Raw genomic sequence first — 19,892 nt, forward strand, 5'->3', positions numbered from 1 at the left:
TCTGACTTTATATTTTTTGATAGAGACATGAGTTCTTAGTTTCTTTCTAAAGATTCATTTACCCCTAGTTGTGTAAACGGTAAACCTAAAGGTGGATTTAGTAATACCCATGTATTGTTATACACGATTGATTTTGTTTCACTCGACTTTTTTCTTTCCAAAAAGATGCATTTGGATATGAAACAACTTCTCTATGGGTGTGTTCCAGTGAGAGTAATAGAGGGTAAAACATTTGTTTGCCCTTTACACAAAAGTAGTGATTGTTTCGATGACCTCGGAGAAATTACCTTCTCAATGGCCCTAATCGCCTTTCGTCACTCTCTTCATTTACCCGAAAATAGGGGAAATCGCATGCCCCTATTGAGGTAGTAAGTGGAGGAAGAGCAAGTCGGAGTTGGCATAAGGGTAAGTCAGAGCGCTTAAGATGAAACTCGGAGTTCGCGGGCTTGGGGGCAACAAAAAGTGTACTCTTTCCCATACTCGAACCTTTCTGCTTTCTCTCTTCCAACCCTCTCTATCGCACATGCTATTTGTCTCTGTCTCACCCTCTCACGCTGGAGCTCCCTCTTTCCTCTCTCAACCGATCTATTTCCTCCCTCTCTCACCGCATCTCCTTCAATCCGAGGTGATTGTGCGACTCTTTTATGGAAATGGTGAGTTGCTGCAATTTCTTAGGGTGGCTTGGATATGGCATGTCAATTGAAGTGCTAAAGTGTTTGGACTACCCGTCGATCTTGTTCCTGCTAGTTCAAGCTACCACAGCCTCTTCTCTGCATTGGTGGGATTCTGCAGATTGAGCTGTTGGGCAGGGTTGGGAGTTCAGACACAAGAAATGGATGTGTTATACTATATGTGTGCGCCATGTTAGAATGCAGTGATCACTCACTGGTTATGTGGGAATTGAAGATTTGGATCCTGTTGCAAGCGTGATGTTTGTGATTATGCCTATGAGATATGTTGTTTCTCGCACTCAATATATGTCATTAGGCCTATTAGATATGTCACTTCAACTGCTTGTCGTTCATATAAGCACCTATGATACTGGGCCATGCAAAACACTAGTGTTGAGTGTTAGCGTTGAGAGTGTGAAGTATTCTTATAGCGAAGGTTTATTTTCCCACATACGGACTCACCTAGCAAGACCCCCTTGAAATGCCTAACATGCTCACCCGGGACACCTTGACTCCTATGACACCAACTAAATTTTTCCATTCTGCCACCCAGTTAAATTTTGTACCATGTTTATAACAAAACAGAAGTGTTGCACACACTTCCAAGGATGCAGCATCCTGCACTTCCCTTACCAGTGTCATGGCTGATAGTGGACACCGAAAATTGCACAAATAATGGCATGGGGCAAGATTCAGAGAAACACACCGTCTGGTTTTTCTTTGTTGTTGTGTCTTGACTTCACATTTACCATATTTCTATTTGCAACGCAATAAAAATAGTGATCAATGAATTGATGTCTGATTGAATTTACCACTGTTAAGTAACCCAAGGAGTCTAAATCTCAACAATCCAATCTAGACTATACAAAACATTCAACTGGAAAGATAAAAGGATGAAACAAAATACAAGGAAACCAAAGCCAAAATTAATTAGTAAGAGAACTTCTAAAAAGCTGAAAACTAAGTCCTTCTGACAACATGCAAATTCGAGAACCGGCTTAAAAAATGATATTAGTTTCGTATACTATCAAACACAGTTGCTTCAAAAATGTTGCTGGAACAACAAAATCACAAGAATTTCAATATGCATGATAACCCATTTGGTTAAGAAGAATTGATGATACTCTTACTGAGCCAAAAAGAAAAAGGGGAAGAGAAAAGAACCCAGTTACTTGGTGTAAAAATGGACTGATTGTAAGAGTTATACATTCTCCCCTACAGTCAGTTTTGAGAGAAAAGAACTCCAGAGAAGTTTCTCCGCCACTTTCAAAAGGCCTAATGTTTTCGTTCTTCTTGGTATATCTTATAGCATTGCCCCGTTTGAGGTGATAAATTTCCGTCAAAACAGTATTCAATATATTAGTTGTCATTTCAAAAAATATATATATTACTTGTCCTGGTACCTTGCAGAATGAGTGTTTTCCTGCCATTCTCAACCTAAAAAATGTATAAAAACAAATTCCAATGACCAGAGAGCATGGCTTACAATGGGAGAAAGCATAAAGAAATTGCACTATTCGACTCATTTGCCTATAATGTCTCTGATGAGTAGCTTTTGCGAGAAATAACCAAGAAAAAGAAAGTTGTGAAGAGTTTACTAGTTTGGGTGCACGCTTTTCAAGAGCCCGCTTAACTCGTGCATTCTTGGGAGTTTTCACTTTCAACATATTTTTAACTACAACCTGGATGACACAAAAGAATTGAGCATTATTGCTTTAAAAACTTTACAATAAAAGAGAAGGGAAGAGAAAAGACAAGCTTACCCATAAAATGCAGCCTAACAGGGGTTTGCAATGAGATTCAAGAGCTCCAAACAATGAGCTTTTTCTATAAAAAAAAATCCAGAAAATCACTTTCAAGGCTAGTTGAATAGATGCAGTAACAAAAGACAAACACCTACAGGAAAATAAATACATCACAAAGAACAAACTCCTAATTTACCAAAACTTAAAGTGAGAGAGAGAGAAAGAGGAACAAGAGAATCGAATGAAAAAAAGAACCAAATCGAAAGAGAAAGACACTACCTGAAAGATCTTCACGAGATCTCGAGCATGCCTATGGATAGATCATAACATTTCCATCTAAATGGAATTTTTTTCGCATGCAAAAACGCATACAGAGACAGGTTTGGGTTCGTCGAGAGCTTAATGAGATATATTAGGGTTTCTCCGAGAGCTTGAAGGAAATCAGACGCTCCTCGAGAGCTAGGGTTCCTCGGTTAGGGTTCGTCCAGACTCCAGAGAGTGATTAGGGTTCGTTGAGTTTGAAGAGAGAAAGAAAGAGATGGAGTTAGGGTTGTGATTTTGCAAAAACAAATACTTTATTGGGATAAAGTTACGAGGGTATTTGTGGAAAGAGGGTCGGAATTTCGGATTGTAACTTATCTAGTACTCCATTAGGAGAGATCATAAGATAAGTCTATAAATTCTGGGCATGTGCACAACTCATTTATGTTTTAATTTATAAACCCATTTGCGTGTTGCGTCCAACAATATTCTCACTTGAAGGTGCAGGCACAACTTTTCCTGTGCATTTTGTATAGGGCTTCTAGGTTTCTAACTTATCAGCCATATCCTTGAGTCACTCATTAGTGTTAGCTTTGGTAAAAGATGTTGGCTCACTGATTTTTGCTACCTTTGAGATCAATGCTTGTGTTTGTTTGTGCTAGTGGGTGTGGAATTTTTCATATTGTTGAGGAATTCCAATTTGAAGTATAGAAGAGGAATCACCCGTAAAAAATCAGCAATATCAATCGGCGGATCAACAATCAACATGGTAGGCGTAAAATTGAATGACTCCTCAATCTCACGCTCGATGATAGGAGGATCATAGAATCATTTGTCATCGAAAGAAACATGGCATAAAATTGGATGTCTACATATCTGTCAGAATGCACGAGAGGTTAATCTATATCCAAACTGTGGATCGTTGTAGCCAGCAAATATCTAGACAACTGCCTTTAGAGATGGCTTTTTCCTTTGAATCGATGAAATGTGGACAAAACTAATTGATGTAGAACCAGTAGGGAAGGCGACGCAGAGCTAGAAGAATTTGGGGATCCAATCGCGAAATTAGAGTCAAGTTTACTTGCAGAAAAATGAACATCCGAAACAGCTACTAAGATCCTAAAGGCTCAAGGTTCACCCTTCTAATGCTGCCCAGGAAGTTAGTTAATGCCTAGCTGAAACCCAAAGAAGAGAATTTTAGATATTTTATGATTTAAAATCCTCAATGATATTTTAATATTACCTTTCCTAACGTTTTTGGAACTTAAGAGGTTTTACTTCATACCTAATTTTTAGGTAAGCTACAAGAGATTTATTTGGAGATATTGGGACGTTAGAGGGAATCTTTGGAGGTGGGAGACGTTTTCAAATCTCACCCCTTCATTTCCTATAATCTCTCTCTAAAAAATGACAATCTTTCTCTTTGAAAAAAAAAGGTCTTGTTCTTCCTGACGATTCTTCTCTTTGGAAAAACCTTCTAGATTTTTACATCTATTATATTATATTGTTTTTGAGATACAAGCGATTGAGAGTTCGAGGGATCGATTCCTTGCACGAAAAAGACTCAATAAATTGTTGTATCTTGGGAGATAAATGCCGGCAAACCCAGTGCAGAAGATGGCGTATCGTCTCTGAGGGTAGCCCTATTTCCGGCATGCTTCGATCCTAAGGACGGGCTATTTCTGAACTTTTCTTGACTAAATTATTTTTACCAATTTTAGTCATTATTATAATGATTAGATTTGTATAAATTTATATTAACAGAAAATTCCAATAAATTTTTTATAAAATCTCCAACAATAAAAAAAAGAGAGGTGGTGGTTCGGCCTGACTCATAACTGAGTTAATATTAGGTTTAGGGGTGTAACTCCTGATTCGCTGAGTCAGCCGGACAGCCATAGATTTTGTAAAGGCTTTAGGGTGGTGCGAATAGGTAGCCCATGCTCTTTGGGTTGGGTTTGAGGTGCAATCTTCTGACTTGCCTTTTCCAAGTCGAGTAGATAAATCATGTGACTCGGGTGAAGGCTCTGGTGATGTGATTCTTAGAGTGGAAGGCACTGCGCCAAGCTGGCTTCAAAGAGCAGCGAAAACCTCCCGCTCTCGACAGTGGAAGGACAATGAGATAGTGTGCCTGGTTCCTAATACGCCCTCGTGGCTGGACTTAATTGGACTACCACTTTTAAAATATTTAAGATAGTGTCGTTTGAACGGTAACTCAGGCCTTTACAAAATTTATGTCTGTCAGGCTTACTCACCGAGTCGGGAGTTACACCCAAAGCCCAATATTAACATAGTTCTGAGTTAGGCCGAACCGCCGCCTCTCTTTTTTTTCGATTGTTGGAGATTTTATCAAAAATCTTTAGGAATTTTTTGTTAACGTAAATTTATACAAATCTAATAATTATAATGACCAAAATTAGTAAAAATAAATCATCAAAAAAGTTCAAAAATAGCCCTTCTTTAGGATCGAGGCACGCCGGAAATAGCGCTACCCTTAGAGGCGATACACCTCCTTCTGCGCGGGGTTTGTCAGCCTTCATCTCTCAGTGATACAACAATCCATGGGGTCTTTTCTGTGTAGGGAATCGATCCCTCGAACTCTCAACTGCCCGTATCGCAAACACAGATGTAAAAATCTAGAAGGAAAATCCATGCAGGGGTATTTCCAAAGAGAAGAATCGGGAAGACTAGGACCTTTTTTCCAAAGAGAGAGATTGTCCCTTTTGTGTGAGAGAGATTATAGGGAATGAAGGTATGAGATTTGGAAACGTCTCCAACCTCCCAAGATTCCCTCTAGCGTCACAATATCTCCTAATAAATCCCTCTCTTGTAACTTACCTGAAATTTAGATATAAAGTAAAACCTCTTAAGTTCCAAAAACATTAGGAAAGGTAATATTAAAATATCATTAAAGATTTTAAATCATAAAAAATCTAACAGAGAAGCGCTTAGACATTTCTGTCCAAAAACATCCTCTTCACAGCTGATTTAAGTGAGGGCCATTCATGTCCTTTCATCTAGCTCTAGTGAAGTATAAAACATGAAATTTTGAATTTGTGTTGTGGGGATTGGTATTTTTACCAATCTGAGATTGGCAGAGATTGCTACTGAGAACTAAGAACAGAGATTGCTACTGAGAACTAAGAACAGCTATTGCTTGTATCACTGTTTTCATGTTTTCCATCAATCTTCTTCCTCGTTGTAAGCAAGACATAACTTTCAATTCTCTGTTGTTTCCATTTCATCCCCTTGATTGGTGTTTCAACATTGAATTGCTATCATGTTGTTTGCAATTTCTGTATTGAAAATTATTAAGATCAAAGCCTCTTAGCAGTTCTGAGTTTCTTCTATTTTAGTGTCATCCTATGATTTGGCCGACACTTTGAATTTTAGTGCCATTATTTCTAGATTTTTAGGGGTTTCCATGTCAGATACCTCGTATCCATGTTGAAACTCGGTACACGAATCTCTGTCCACGAATCATGATTATATGTACTTTCTATTTTAGCGGTATCCCCGTTTCTAAATTTTGGGAGTTTCCCGTGTCCGAATCTCCGTATCCGTGTCGTCACGCGACACTCGTGTCCATGTCCACAAATCGTCATCTGTTGTAGATCAGATTCATTGCGGTTATTGTGTAAATTGCTGTTCGGAATTGATAGCAGTAGAATTGAGTTATGAAACAGCCTGCTGTTCACATTAGTTCAACCCAACACTGGTCTCCCTCTCAGCTATTTAATAAACCTCAGTTGACCTGAGCCATTACAAACTTTACAACGATAGAAGGATTAGTAGAATGGCTGAGCTATCCTAATTTCTGTTACAAATCAGAACTCACATTCACCTCATCTTACCGTCAGCTGGAGTTTCTATTAGAATGGTTGGAATTGAAGTTGTTACTTGTCTGAGTAGTTGGGTTCGTTACACTTATATCACAGAATCTGCTAGCATTTAATCGGGCCAGCCTTTGTTTTAGGAATTATCCCTGAATTCTGAACTATGAAGGCGGAGGAAATTTAGGACTGAATATTTCAAAGCTATTGAACCTAGGCATTCAGACTAATTTGTCTCACATTAGACAGCCCTCCTCAAAGGATATTTTCTGATGTTCTTGGTAACATTTCAATTTGCTGATTCCTGAGAATGCTGGCATGCTTGGGCTGTGGTGGACAGATTTAATGTCCTGGGCCAAGATATCTGAACTGCTTCCTAGTTGACAAGAAGCCCACTTCTTTGGTAATGGGAATTGTATTTCCTGATTAATGAGAAGCTCACTACTTTTTATATTGGATCCCTCTTTGTATGTATTGGAAGCATGCTTTCAAATCTCTTTTTTTGTACATATCTTATAAAGGTAGTACAAAAACTTGTCTCCTCTAAACATGTGTGTTTCTTCATAAAATATGGCTAGCAGTATGATTTTGGATAAAAGTAAGCACCCTTTTGAACATAGTTTGTATCTTAATAGTTGATAACTTCTACTTGAACCCTGTGATGTAATGATTGAAAATTTGAAAGTCGGCATGCTTCTCATTTTGTTTAGAATTTGTATCAATGTTTTTGTGTCTGCTAAATTGGTAATTATAGTTGAACAGATATCTTTTATCGGATGAATGTGCTTGGAGTTTAAATGTTCAGGAAATTAGGACTATAGAATACTTCATATAATTCTTCGTGTACTTCATCAGTTCTCCCTTTTCACATTGCTTCCTCTATGCATCTTGTCTTTTCTCACATCTTTTTATTCCTGCTTCCTACTTACTGAATTTTCCAGTTTCCTAGAGCAATCACTTCCCGCTCTAGCAACTATGATTTTGAGCGACATATATCACTTACATTGACACATGGGATACCTACTAGCTACATGCTAGAGAAAATCAGAAGGAAGAACAAAAACCATGGCATATTGCAATAGTCTGGCTCAATGCCACACCGTGCTAGGATACGTACTTTAGACATGCCTTTCCATTTGAAAAAAAAAACACGTTTTATTGGGTTGCCGTTTAATTCTCTGTTTAAAAGTTTTACAGTAAAAAAAACTCCCTTTTTTGAGGAAAACACGTTTTAACTCATTAAACACCTTTTTTGGCAAACTTTCGTGAAGCTTTTGGAGCTGGCTTGTATATGTGCGAAAGTAGAAAGAGTGATGCTTGGGGGTTTTTTTATCTTGTTCGACTGCTTTTGTTGTTGCACTCACTCAAATACGTCTTGCAATTCTGTTTTTGCAGTTTGGTTCTCATTCAAAGAAACGACCCAATAATCTAGTCTTCGGACGGACTTATGATCATCACATTTATGATCTTGTTGAGGTTGGTGTGGAAAATTTCAAAACCATGGAGTCATTTTCATACGATAAGAAGTTATCCCCAAAAGTGGGTTTGAAACCTTTCTTTGCATTCATTGGAGAAGGTTTCGAAAGCGTAGAAGAACTGAAACATTTGAATGAAGTCTTGCTCGATCTCTTCCGGGGAGAGGTGTGTGCCTGAAACACCTTGACATTTTTTACATCCTTTGAAACGTCAACTCAAAATCAAGCGAGAATAACAGGAACCATGGATATTTAACAATCCTGGCCTACATGTGGCACATATGACCCTCTTTTGGGTTGACTATTACATGTGGATTTTTAATATCAAGGAGTTTTGAACCCAGGATCTTTGCTCTGATACCATGTGAAACAACCAATTGTTCCAACAGCTTAAGCTGCTGGAGATGGTGTTATTTAATCTTTTTATACTTTAACTCGATTTGTGTAGGTGACAGAAAACTTGAATCTAGCTGGGGTAGACCGTGTTATTGTATGCACTGCTGTTTCTTCAAACACAGTATTTTTCACTCACTGTGCTCTGCGAATTAAAAAGCCCGCCACGGTTGTCCCAAGGATGGAGGTAGAGGTGGGGCCCTCCATGGACCTTATAGTTCGGTGACATCGTCTTTCCCAATGTTGAACTCAAGAAGGAAGCTATGAAAACTCCTTCTGAACAACATAAAAAGAAGGTTGATCACTTGACCCCCACTGGTCTAAAATCTGTTTTATGTTTAATGTTGTTATGATGTGCTGATTAGGAGTCCCATTCTTTACTTTCAGGTGAAAAATGTTAGCTGCGATGTAATTCAGGGGAAAATTGGGAAGATTTACATTCCAGACCAGCAGGTGGGGAGATTTCTATGCTTTTAATCTGCTCAAGCCCAGTAATAAGCATTGCCTTATCTGCCTTTTGTTTGCTTATTGTGGTCTAATTTGTGTTAAGGTTGGAGGTATGGCGCTGCCCCACAATGCTAAGGGGATGCAGAGGGAATGCCCGCGAAGCTAGGATGAACCCAGAGGGGGGAGGCATGGACCAAAGAAGCAGAAGATGGGCCCAAAATGAAGTTTTTTTTCTGCAACTTTTTTGTCATAAGATTTTGGGATTACATTTATGCATGTTCTTCACCATCTGTGAGCTTAGATGGTCTTTGACTTATTTTGACATGGTGGTGATAGAACACCGTTCTATCATATAGAAAATAAAGAAGAATATTGATAGATTGAGAGGAAAAGAGAGAAGAAAGTGAGCTAATTCGAGGAAACTCAGGCCTCCAATGAGTTAATTTGAGGAAACGCGACCTCCAACGTGCCCAGCACTAAACGTGATTTTATTTCTTGCTCAAAAAGCCATCCGGCATCTACATCTTATAGAAAATAAGGATAGCAAAATAGGAAATAGGAAAATAGAAATACAGTGCAATATGAAAATCTAGCTTAATTAAAATCTTCTAAAAAAAGGAAAGTGATCCTAACAGGTGGGCTGGTATTAATTTTTTGTTTTTTTAATGGGTTCTTGTAATTCCCATGACTATGAGAGGTGAAGAGAGTATATTATATGCGTTTGAAAGATGAGCTACGTTCCTTTTCTTGCTGTCTTGTAAAAGAGCTTTGTTTTTTTTTACTTCTCTTTAAAGGAAAGATTTTATTAAAACCAAAGGTATAAACAGGAGTATCCAGGAGAAAAGGTGTCTCCAAAAGTTAATGAAAGACGGATACAGCTGAGATAGGAATACAGTCCGCTCCCCGCCTATTCTTCCACCCGGATTTCTGCAGTTTTCTTTTCTCTCCCTCTCTCAAATTTATCTGCTTCACCTTGGAATTTCAGTTCAATTGATGTAATTAGATCCTTGGTTTCAGTATAGGGTCTAGGACGAACAAGTAAAGGCATCTACTCGAGGGTAAATTCTTCTTGGAATAATATATCATAAAAAAAAATATCTTTCCAAGCATATAGGGTCTAGGACGAACGTGTAAAAATTCAAAATTAGCAAATCCCAAACAAATATTGATGTTTCCCTATATAATATGGGTTTTTTACCTTCTTTTGAATCTTGCATCTAAGTCATCGGTGATCACCCTCCATCAGATGATAAAAAAACTCATCATTAGATGTAGGGGTGCAAGTTTGGCCTTGTCAGGCCTTACCCGCACCGAGCCCAAACAGGGTCTGGGCTAAGATTTTCCAACCCTGAGGGTGAGTCAGGGTTCATTTTTCAGGCCCTGACTCAGAGTCTGGTCGGGTTCAGGGTTAATACCTCGAGTTAGCCCGACCTGTTCCGACCCTAAGTTTTCTATTATAGAATTGAACCATCTATCTGTGTATGTTTCTTTTGCTAATGTTTTTTATTATCTTGGATTGATGTTTCTTTATATTATTATTAATTGTCTCTGCTGCCCGTCATGTTGTTGAATTCATTTTGTCTTATTTGTTCCCTTTCTCTGTTTATTGATCATTTTGTTCTATATGATATGTGGTTGCTTTATTTTTGGCACTCTTAACAGGTATTTGCGCTAGGGTCGATCAGGGCCGGCCCGGCCCACCCAATCAGGGCCAATAAGGGTGGGCCAGGGCCGCGTTGAGCCCTGTAGAGCGGGCAATGTGTTGAGGTTTTTCGGTCCTGACTCAGGGCGGGTCAAGGCCCGAGATAATGGGATTCAGGGTTGGGCTAGGGTTTTGAAAAACCCTACTCAACCCGACCCTGTTGCAGCCCTAATTAGATGTTTGAATTGGATGGTTAGCATAATTTTTTTTCGCACACAGGAGATCCAAAGCAAGGCCTATCAAGTTAACAATCCAAATCAATCATGATAGGAACCCATTACCCATTATGCCTTAAGAGGACGCCCCACATTGTATTACAAAGGGGTAAACGTCAGGTCGAGTTGAGGCCAATCCGAACCGACCTGAGGAATCATTTACTCAACCCGAACCCGAACCCGACCCTAGATACCATTTTTTCCAACCTGAACCCTACCCAGCCGAGCTTTTAAGCTTACAACAAAAAAAAATGATAAAAATTGTAGGGTTTCACTCGGTTAGGATTGCCCGAGCCCTAAACCCGACTCGAGAAGCATCTGTCACTTCCCCATCTCTCTCTCTCTCTCTCTCTCACTCTCAGAGCTTTATATATATTCCCTCTCTGCTTGCCTCTCTTATTTCACTGGTTTCACTTTTGAGGGAAAAAAGGTAAATAGAGAGGCATCCATAGGAAGCCATGAAGCCTTCTCCAACATATATGTACCAGGACTACGTTGAAGACCACGGCGGCGTGGCCGTAGGCATGGATTTGGACGACGCCGATTCCCTCGAGTTATTGACCGACGTTAGCACCATTCTCGACAACAAACCCGCCGACTCTGATTTCTTCAACGCCTTCGACGACGATTTCGATGACACCGATATCAATTGAATCTGAAATCCTTCGGTAGGGTTTTGTTTTCTCGATATTACTATATGTTTGATTCCATGTAAGATGGAAAATTGGAGTTTGATTTTCATTGTTTATTATCATATCTTTCAATGTTTCTGAATTGGGGTTTCTAGGGTTTTGATTTTTTAATGTCTCTATTTCTCTCTTTATTAGGTTTTGGATATGTGTGGATTCTAATAGAATGCTATATGTAGGTCTTATACCGTTGCTAATGATATCATGCTACTTTGACACTTCGTTTGCTATTATTGATACATGTACATATAAATGAAGAAAAAGTGAAGAACCCTGGCACTGAGATGGTCAGATACAATAGAAAACACACAAACAAGACTACTAAGAAATGTATCTACAAATACAGAGTACTTAAGGGGGAAGATAATCGAATAAGCTCACATGCAACAGCCAGCCTTGAAATGCCTTTCTGCAATCGTCCCTAGCAATTCCCTACGTATAATAATAAGAAAAATAACAGAGAGTAAGCTTATTTGGTCTTGTGGGCTTGAGCAGTTCATTAACAATATTAAACTTAGACGCAGATGAGAACTCTGCCAAAGTATATCTAAGTTGACTCGGGCCCGTCAAAGGTGTTGGCTCAAGGAGTTTTTAATAGTGCATTAAACTATATATAACATTGGTATATTTAGTTGGAATATACCATTACCTTTGTTTTTGCATAATCTTACATTTGAGTTGTTTGAATTTAAGAGTGTTGATACCGTGTTACAACCAGACTGATTAAATTTTCTTCTAATGTTATTATCATAGTGTGATTGTGTTAAAATCATTTTTTTGGGGCTCCTTTGTATTTTAATTTCTAGGATTACATCAACTCTACTACTATCCTTCATATCAAAATTACAAGGTAGATATTTCTTTGTGTCTTTAATTGTTTTTGATGATATGTGATTATATTATTTTGCATTTGTGTTCTTGACCTTGAATATAAAGCCTTCAACTTGGTTCATATAAATTTCGTCATCAAGTTCTCTAATAAAAAATGTTGTTTTGAGCCAATTGTTGTATTTCAAAGTTATTGGTTGCAGATGTGGCAATTAACATTCAAATTGTGGTTATTCTAGTAACCGATTAAGTGTCTAAGAAATTGACATCTTTTCGTGTAAAACCTTTAGCTACTAATCTGTCTTTATATTTTTTGATAGAAACATGAGTTCTTAGTTTCTTTCTAAAGATCCATTTACCCCTAGTTGTGTAAACGGTAAACCTAAAGGTGGATCTAGTAATACCCATGTATTGTTATACACGATTGACTTTGTTTCACTCTTGACTTTTTCTTTCCAAAAAGATGCATTTGGATATGAAACAACTTCTCTATGGGTGTGTTCCAGTGAGAGTAATAGAGGGTAAAACATTTGTTTGCCCCCTACACAAAAGTAGTGATTGTTTCGATGACTGTATGTCGGAGAAATTACCTTCTCAATGGCCGTAATTGCCTTTCGTCACTCTCTTCATTTACCCCAAAATAGAGGAAGTCGCATGCCCCTATTGAGGTAGTAAGTGGAGGAAGAGCAAGTCGGAGTTGGCATAAGGGTAAGTCAGAGCGCTTAAGATGAAACTCGGAGTTTGCGGGCTTGGGGGCAACAAAAAGTGTACTCTTTGAGAGCAACAAAAAGTGTACTCTTTCCCATTCTCGAACCTTTCCTCTTTCTCTCTTCCAACCCTCTCTATCACACATGCTCTTTGTCTCTGTCTCACCCTCTCACGCTGGAGCTCCCCCTTTCCTTTCTCAACCGATCTATTTCCTCCCTCTCTCACCGCATCTCCTTCAATCCGAGGTGATTGCGCGACTCTTTTATGGAAATGGTGAGTTGCTGTGATTTCCTAGGGTGGCTTGGATATGACTTGTCAGTTGAAGTGCTAATGTGTTTGGAGTTGGACTACCCGTCGATCTTGTTCATGCTAGTTCAAGCTACCACAGCCTCTTCTTTGCATTGGTGGGATTCTGCAGATTGAGCTGATGGGCAGGGTTCAGACACAGGAATTGCAGGGGTTATACTATATGTGTGCGCCATGTTAGAATGCAATGATCACTCACTGGTTATGTGGGAATTGAGGATTTGGATCCTGTTGCAAGCGTGATGTTTGTGATTATGCCTATGAGATATGTTGTTTCTCGCACTCAATATTTGTCATTAGGCCTATTAGATATGTCACTTCAACTGCTTGTCGTTCATATACACACCTATGATTGTGGGCCATGCAAAACACTAGTGTTGAGTGTTAGCGTTGAGAGTGTGAAGTGTTCTTGTAGCAAAGGTTTAGTTTCCCACATACGGACTCACCTAGCAAGACCCCCTTGAAATGCCTAACATGCTCACCCGGGACACCTTGACTCCCATGACACCAACTAAAATTTTCCATTCTGCCACCCAGTAAATTTTGTACCAGGTTTATAACAAAACAGAAGTGTTGCACACATGCCCAAGGATGCAGCATCCCGCAGTTCCCTTACCAGTGTCATGGCCGATAGTGGACACCGAAAATTGCGCAAACAATGACATGGGGCAAGAGTCGTAGAAACACACCATCTGGTTTTTCTTCGTTGTTGAGTCTTGACTTCACATTTACCATAGAATCAAGTCTTTCTATTCGCAACGCAATAAAAATAGTGATCAATGAATCGATGTTTGATTGAATTTACCACTGTTAAGTAGCCCAAGGAGTCTAAATCTCAACAAACCAATCTAGACTATACAAAGCATTCAACTGGAAAGATAAAAGGATGAAACAAAATACAAGGAAACCAAAGCCAAAATTAATAAGTAAGAGAACTTCTAAAAAGCTGAAAACTAAGTCCTTCTGACAACATGCAAATTCAAGAACCAGCATAAAAATGACATTAGTTTCGTATACCATCAAACACAGTTGCTTCAAAAATGTTGCTGGAACAACAAAATCACAAAAATTGCAATATGCATGATAACCCTTTTGGTTAAGAAGAACTGATGATGCTCTTACTGAGCCAAAAAGAAAAGGGGGAAGAGAAAAGGACCCAGCTACTTGGTGTAAAAATGGACGGATTGTAAGAGTTATACATTCTCCCCTACAACATGTGGTCACTGGAACATTGGAAATCAAATACCCCTCTTAGTTTACTATGCACATTGAAACAACGGAGATTAGTTCCCAGGTAAATCAATGCAGGGAAAGTTGATTCTTTCGAAATGGTTTACGCCGAAATTGATTACCCTCTAGTATTTACCCTCACTGGAACAGATCCTAAATGTAGATAGATCTTCTTGTCAAATACAAATGTAAAAATCATGACCAAAGCTAGTTTCTGAAGTCTTTCCTAGCTCTCTCATTTCTTCAAGGTTCCATTTCTTCACCAAATACATTATCGCCACTAGGTGTAAGACCAGAGTGTCTTTTGAGAAAAAGATCCCTAGAACTGGAATTTAAAACATAGTTTCAAAACTCCCCCCTGCTGTCGTGTACTCCCGGAGTCAACTCCCTTTTACCTTGGCCGTGTTTCTTTTAGATTCCGCATTTTGCCCTATAAAGTCAAACAAAACTCCTTTGACTCTACCGAGTTGTGACCGCATCAGCCGGGTACTTGACTGCACCGTGCCAAGTTAACTCGGATTTTCTTTGGCTGCATTTTGACCAGAATTTTACTTCTCTGGATTCTATAATTGAGCTTGTCTCTAGATTGTCTAAGACATGGTCTAGCATTCAAAAGGTATATAGAGTAACATCATAACCTTGTCTAGTTGTGTCCATGCCTAGCATTCAGGATTCTGACAGGATACCGAACCAGATCCGGTTGAACAACACTTTCCGACTCATTCCTTAAAAAATTCAGTCTGGAAGGCTATGAATCATTCTCACATTTGGAAAGGTTGAATCTCAAAATTTTCTACAAGTTCCTAGATGTAGAAAGTGAGTGCATGACAGATGGATCCTGATACAGTCCATCTGTTATGATAAGCTTTAGGGAAGGGGCGTGGGACCCACATAAACAAAGATGGGTACCTGTAGATTCAGTAGCTTAAAAGCAGTATGTGAATCCTCATGTGTCTGTAAGTAGTGTTGGCTAGAGGATATCTGTTGTTTGGAGATAATTCCCACTGCAACTAACACACCTCCATCTTTCTGCTTGTTGGACAAGGTCTGATCAAATGTTGGTCTCGATTGATTGAATGTCCTTATAAAGATCTCAATATTCTCATATGTTTTCTCCTATTGGCTGGTACCTGGTGGTTGAGATATCGCTAGTTTTTAAGCACTCAAGACTCTTAATTAGGGTTATTGACTTGAACAGAAGGGAAAAAGTGCATGCCCCAAATTGGAGTCAAGAGTAGATGTTCTCTATGTTTCATTTGGCGACTGGGGAAGTGTTGGGAGATGACACAAAAATCAATGGTGGGAGGAATCCTACTTGCAAGATGGAATGACAAGTTGGACAAACAGCCCGTATTGTAGGTCCAGACCTAAGTGGTACGCATGGTTTTAAAGTTTGGTTTTGGGTATAATTTCGGTGTTCACCGAAACCGTAATTTTGGTCTGACATTTGGGTAGAAGCTCACGAAATGTCGGTTTTTTGGCCGAAATTCTGTGAAGAAATAAAAATTAGTATTTTATCGAAATTTGGACCGAAAACTGGCTGAATGGCTGTGTTTATTGCATTTAAAAAAAACTCAAATGCAGTCATCAAGAACATGCCTAAGCCAAAATCGGGTTGACTCCGGCAAGCTAGTGACTGACCCAACATTATTTTTTTGATTGACTTAGGTGAGTCGAATGAGTTTTTGATTGACTTGGTAGTGTTGGATGGATTCAGTTATATGTGGCGAGTTTTTAAGCATTGGTTTACAGTTGGGATCATGTGCAGGATCTGTCAGTTTTTTGGGTTGGATCATGTGCAGGATCTGTCAGTTTTTTGGGTCTTCCAATCGTAGGGAAAGAATTTATTTAGTTCGTTGGCTTTTGTAACAATGGATTGCTGATTTTAGAATTTCAAAGGACAAGGTTGGATGTTGTAACAATGGGTGCTGATTTATTTAGTTAGGTTTCAAAGGACAAGGAAGTCATTTTAGAATTTCTTACATGGATTGCTGATTTGCTGGTATATAGGCGTTGTTGCAAGTTTCAATGGAATGGTGGGCTCCTTGAGGGATAGTGATTTAGTTTGTGAGAGTGGGGTTGGGTTAGGGGGCCTTATGCTTAGGGGAGAGGGTCTTATCTGTCAAACAATGGGAGGTAGGTAAGGTCGATGATACCCGAATCCTTGGAAAACCTTTAGTATGCAAGTATTAGATAAGGGTAAGGGATATGCTTTGGACAACTAGATATTGCTCAATTCAGATTATCTGTTTCGGATGCTCTTATTCTTGCATAGGATACAACTTATCAGATTGCTTTTTTAGGACATCATGGGCTTTCATCTTAATTTATTCCAGGGTTTTGAGCATGCTATGTTACTACCGGAACATTTTTCACTTACCACTTGAACCAACGGTCCATTGGATTGATCCAAAATTATATTTTTGGATGTTGAATCTGTTTGCAGTATTTATATGGCCTATAATCCAATCTGTCTGATGAGGCTTTCAATCACACCTTGCATGTAATATTGGAGAAATACTCCTTACTCTCAGATTTACGTCCGAGTTCATGGTGCCTCCTTTTAAGATGAAGGAGATCTTCTTCTTCTTCTTCAAATCCTCAGGATGTGTGTTTTTTCGATCCTTTTTTCCGTATCTCCCACACTTACCAAAAATAGCAAGTTTTCGTACTTGCTATAAATAGTAAATTCAAGAGTTATTAAAAATAGTAAAATTGGTATGAATTATCTGTCCTTCCTACAAAATGTAAGATGGATTTATTTTCTCTTCGCTATATTTTCTCTTGAAGATATTTTCTCTCGTCTTTCCAACAAAATAGGGGAGAGACCTCCTCTTAGATATGTCACCTCAATGATGCTTATCTTATTCTTTACACATGTATAACCATGGTTTCAAATCTCGGTTTCAGAATGCGTTTCGGTCCTCACAGAAACTGTAATTTCAGACGAAATCCAACAAAATCAAATAAAGCAATATTTTATTGGGGAAATATTAAATAATGAATAAAATCCAGATTTTGTTGTGATATTCCTTAAATTTTGGAACAAAATTTTGCAACGTTTCGGGTTTACCTGATTTTGGTTTCGGTCTCAATCGAAATCCAAAATTTTGGATTTCGGTCAAAATTTAAAATCATGCTAGTAGTTAATCCCCAAGTTCAATCAAGAGAAATAGTGAAATTGGAAGCGATCAGCTACCAAAAATTCTTGAACCTTAAATCATCTAAGACACCAGGAAGGTCTTATACAATGCATTTATGATGGGAATTGGGCCTCTACCTACTTGGCACCTTCAGATGGCTCCCTTTTGTCTTTTGTGTGTAAAAAATGTGAAAATTTTAGCCCGTGTGGGTGTGGCTCTTTGGCTTAAAGTCAGGTATGCTCCCATTCCCATTGACGCGATTTCAAATCCTCCGGGCTTGCCCAATGCGTACATGATTGCGTGCACACATAGGGAATAGTCCGCCCTAAAAATTAGGGTGGGGATACCCTATGTCATAAAAAAATGTGAATTTTTTTACCATATCTCTGTTTTTATCATGGTCATTCTGGTGGAAGAATTAAAATTAAATCTGTGAGTATCTTTCTTGTGTTGAGATGCCGAATAATAATGTAATCACGTAAAAACAAGGCAACTTTCCCAACATTTTGCATGATGATGTAATATGTGTAGACTCATGCCCACTAAAACATGACCATTTGAATGAGCTCTTCCTTGAGCTAGGTCATGCACTTTGTAACATTAATCATGGGATGGCATACTTAGTAGATGTGCTTTTACAGTTTTACATGCTTTGCCTATGGAATGCTTAGAGTGGCATGTTGTCTTATGGTTCCCTTATTTTTCAAATCACCCAAGGAATTTGATTGTGCACAGGTTTCAATGTTTCATATTGGGCATGATTCGTTCGTGCACCAGCAAATCAAGCCCAATATGGTGATTTGAAAGTGCATGTTGGCACGAGCAAATCAAGCCCAATATGGTGCCAATATGGAACGTGTGCACAATCAAATCCCTTTGGTAATTTGATAAATAAGGAACCCATACTATGCTGCCACTCTGATCAAGCTTTATAAGTTACACGGTATTTGATTTTACACGTTAGAAATTGATATGTTTGCTTTTACAGGTTATAGGTTTTTTGTACCTAGTTTGTTGAAATTTTCCAAAATTTAAAATATTTTTTAGAAAAATTCTTCTCCCCAACAGTAATGACAATTTATAAAATAAAAATAAAAATAAAATATTTTTTTACTTGAGGTCGTATGTCAGACATAAACAAATTAGCGGTGGTCATGACCGCCGGCATATTTATTTTTTTTCAATGATTGTTTTAACCTGTTTTCAGGCAGCCATGCCCGTCGATAATGACGAACTTTTACCTGTGTACACAAATAACTGTCGGTGAAACCTTCACCAACGCCATAGTGACCGAAGGATCATGTACCACCATAATTCGCCGGAAAAAATATTACTGGCTTGACTTCTACGGGGTCCTACCCGCCGGTAAAACCATACTTTCTTTCAGGCTCCTTTACTTTCTTTCACAGATGAAGAAGAAATATAACTTGAACCGACGCTGTTCAATTTTTATTCAGTGACCTTCAATTTGTGATGATATCCCTCTAAATTAATAATAATCATATAATTTCCCTCTAAATTAAAATAAAAATAAAAATTCCCAGAAACATTTTTCTTGTGAAATGTTTTTTCATACAATCCAAATATGGCTAATATTCCTGCTCCTGAATAGAATGAAAAGCAGTCATTCTATCACAGTAGCTATAATGGGAACGAAAGGAAAACAATTTTCATTCAAAAAAAAATATATTACATAAGTTGGGTTAGGCCAAGCTTCTCATTCTCTGTGGAAAATCACCTTTTTCTGCCTACTTTGGCCTTGCATTAAGCAGAAACAGGATAAACGTGTATCTTTAAATTCAGATGGAACTGAATCCTCTGGCTTTTTCTTTCATTCTCAACAGTGGAAAATCCGCATAAGCCATTCCATGAATAGTTGCCGAATGCAACTAATAGAATCAAGCTCCTATTTCGGAGAAATTTTAGGGCCTCTTATTTGTATGTAATAGTATTATTATAAGCTAATCTTATTTGTTAATAGGACATTAAGCCTAATTTGAAACCTTAAAAATGTAACTAACAACTGCTATTTGCTTATTAGGTTTAGGAGGCTAATTTGGAAGCCTGAAACTGTAATTACAACAATTTGCATATCAGGTAACGAGGCTGAGTCGCCCAAAATCTCGAGTGTACGCAAACAGACCTTAATTTAGAGAGACGTATGCAAATTCAAACAATGCTTAGGCCCCTATCTCATGGGGTAGTTTGTACTCAAGAAAAATTTGGGAAGCTGCAATTGAAAAATT

The 19,892-nt window shown here is 38.5% G+C and overlaps 1 protein-coding gene across 1 annotated transcript; it reads left to right on the forward strand.

Annotated features, from left to right (window-relative positions):
• Nucleotides 1-5,423: 5,423 nt before the first annotated feature.
• Nucleotides 5,424-9,351, forward strand: LOC143892050 (ribosome production factor 2 homolog). The gene is given in 6 exon segments (XM_077396522.1): nucleotides 5,424-5,429; nucleotides 7,906-8,151; nucleotides 8,434-8,613; nucleotides 8,615-8,674; nucleotides 8,766-8,831; nucleotides 8,929-9,351. Coding segments are annotated over 6 exon segments (621 nt in total). The 3' UTR covers nucleotides 8,992-9,351.
• The last annotated feature ends 10,541 nt before the right edge of the window (nucleotides 9,352-19,892 follow it).

Source organism: Tasmannia lanceolata, unplaced genomic scaffold, assembly GCF_043159265.1.
Source record: "Tasmannia lanceolata isolate RefF3 unplaced genomic scaffold, GAP_Taslan_0.1 ptg000015l, whole genome shotgun sequence".
In the NCBI taxonomy this organism is placed as follows: Eukaryota; Viridiplantae; Streptophyta; class Magnoliopsida; order Canellales; family Winteraceae; genus Tasmannia; species Tasmannia lanceolata.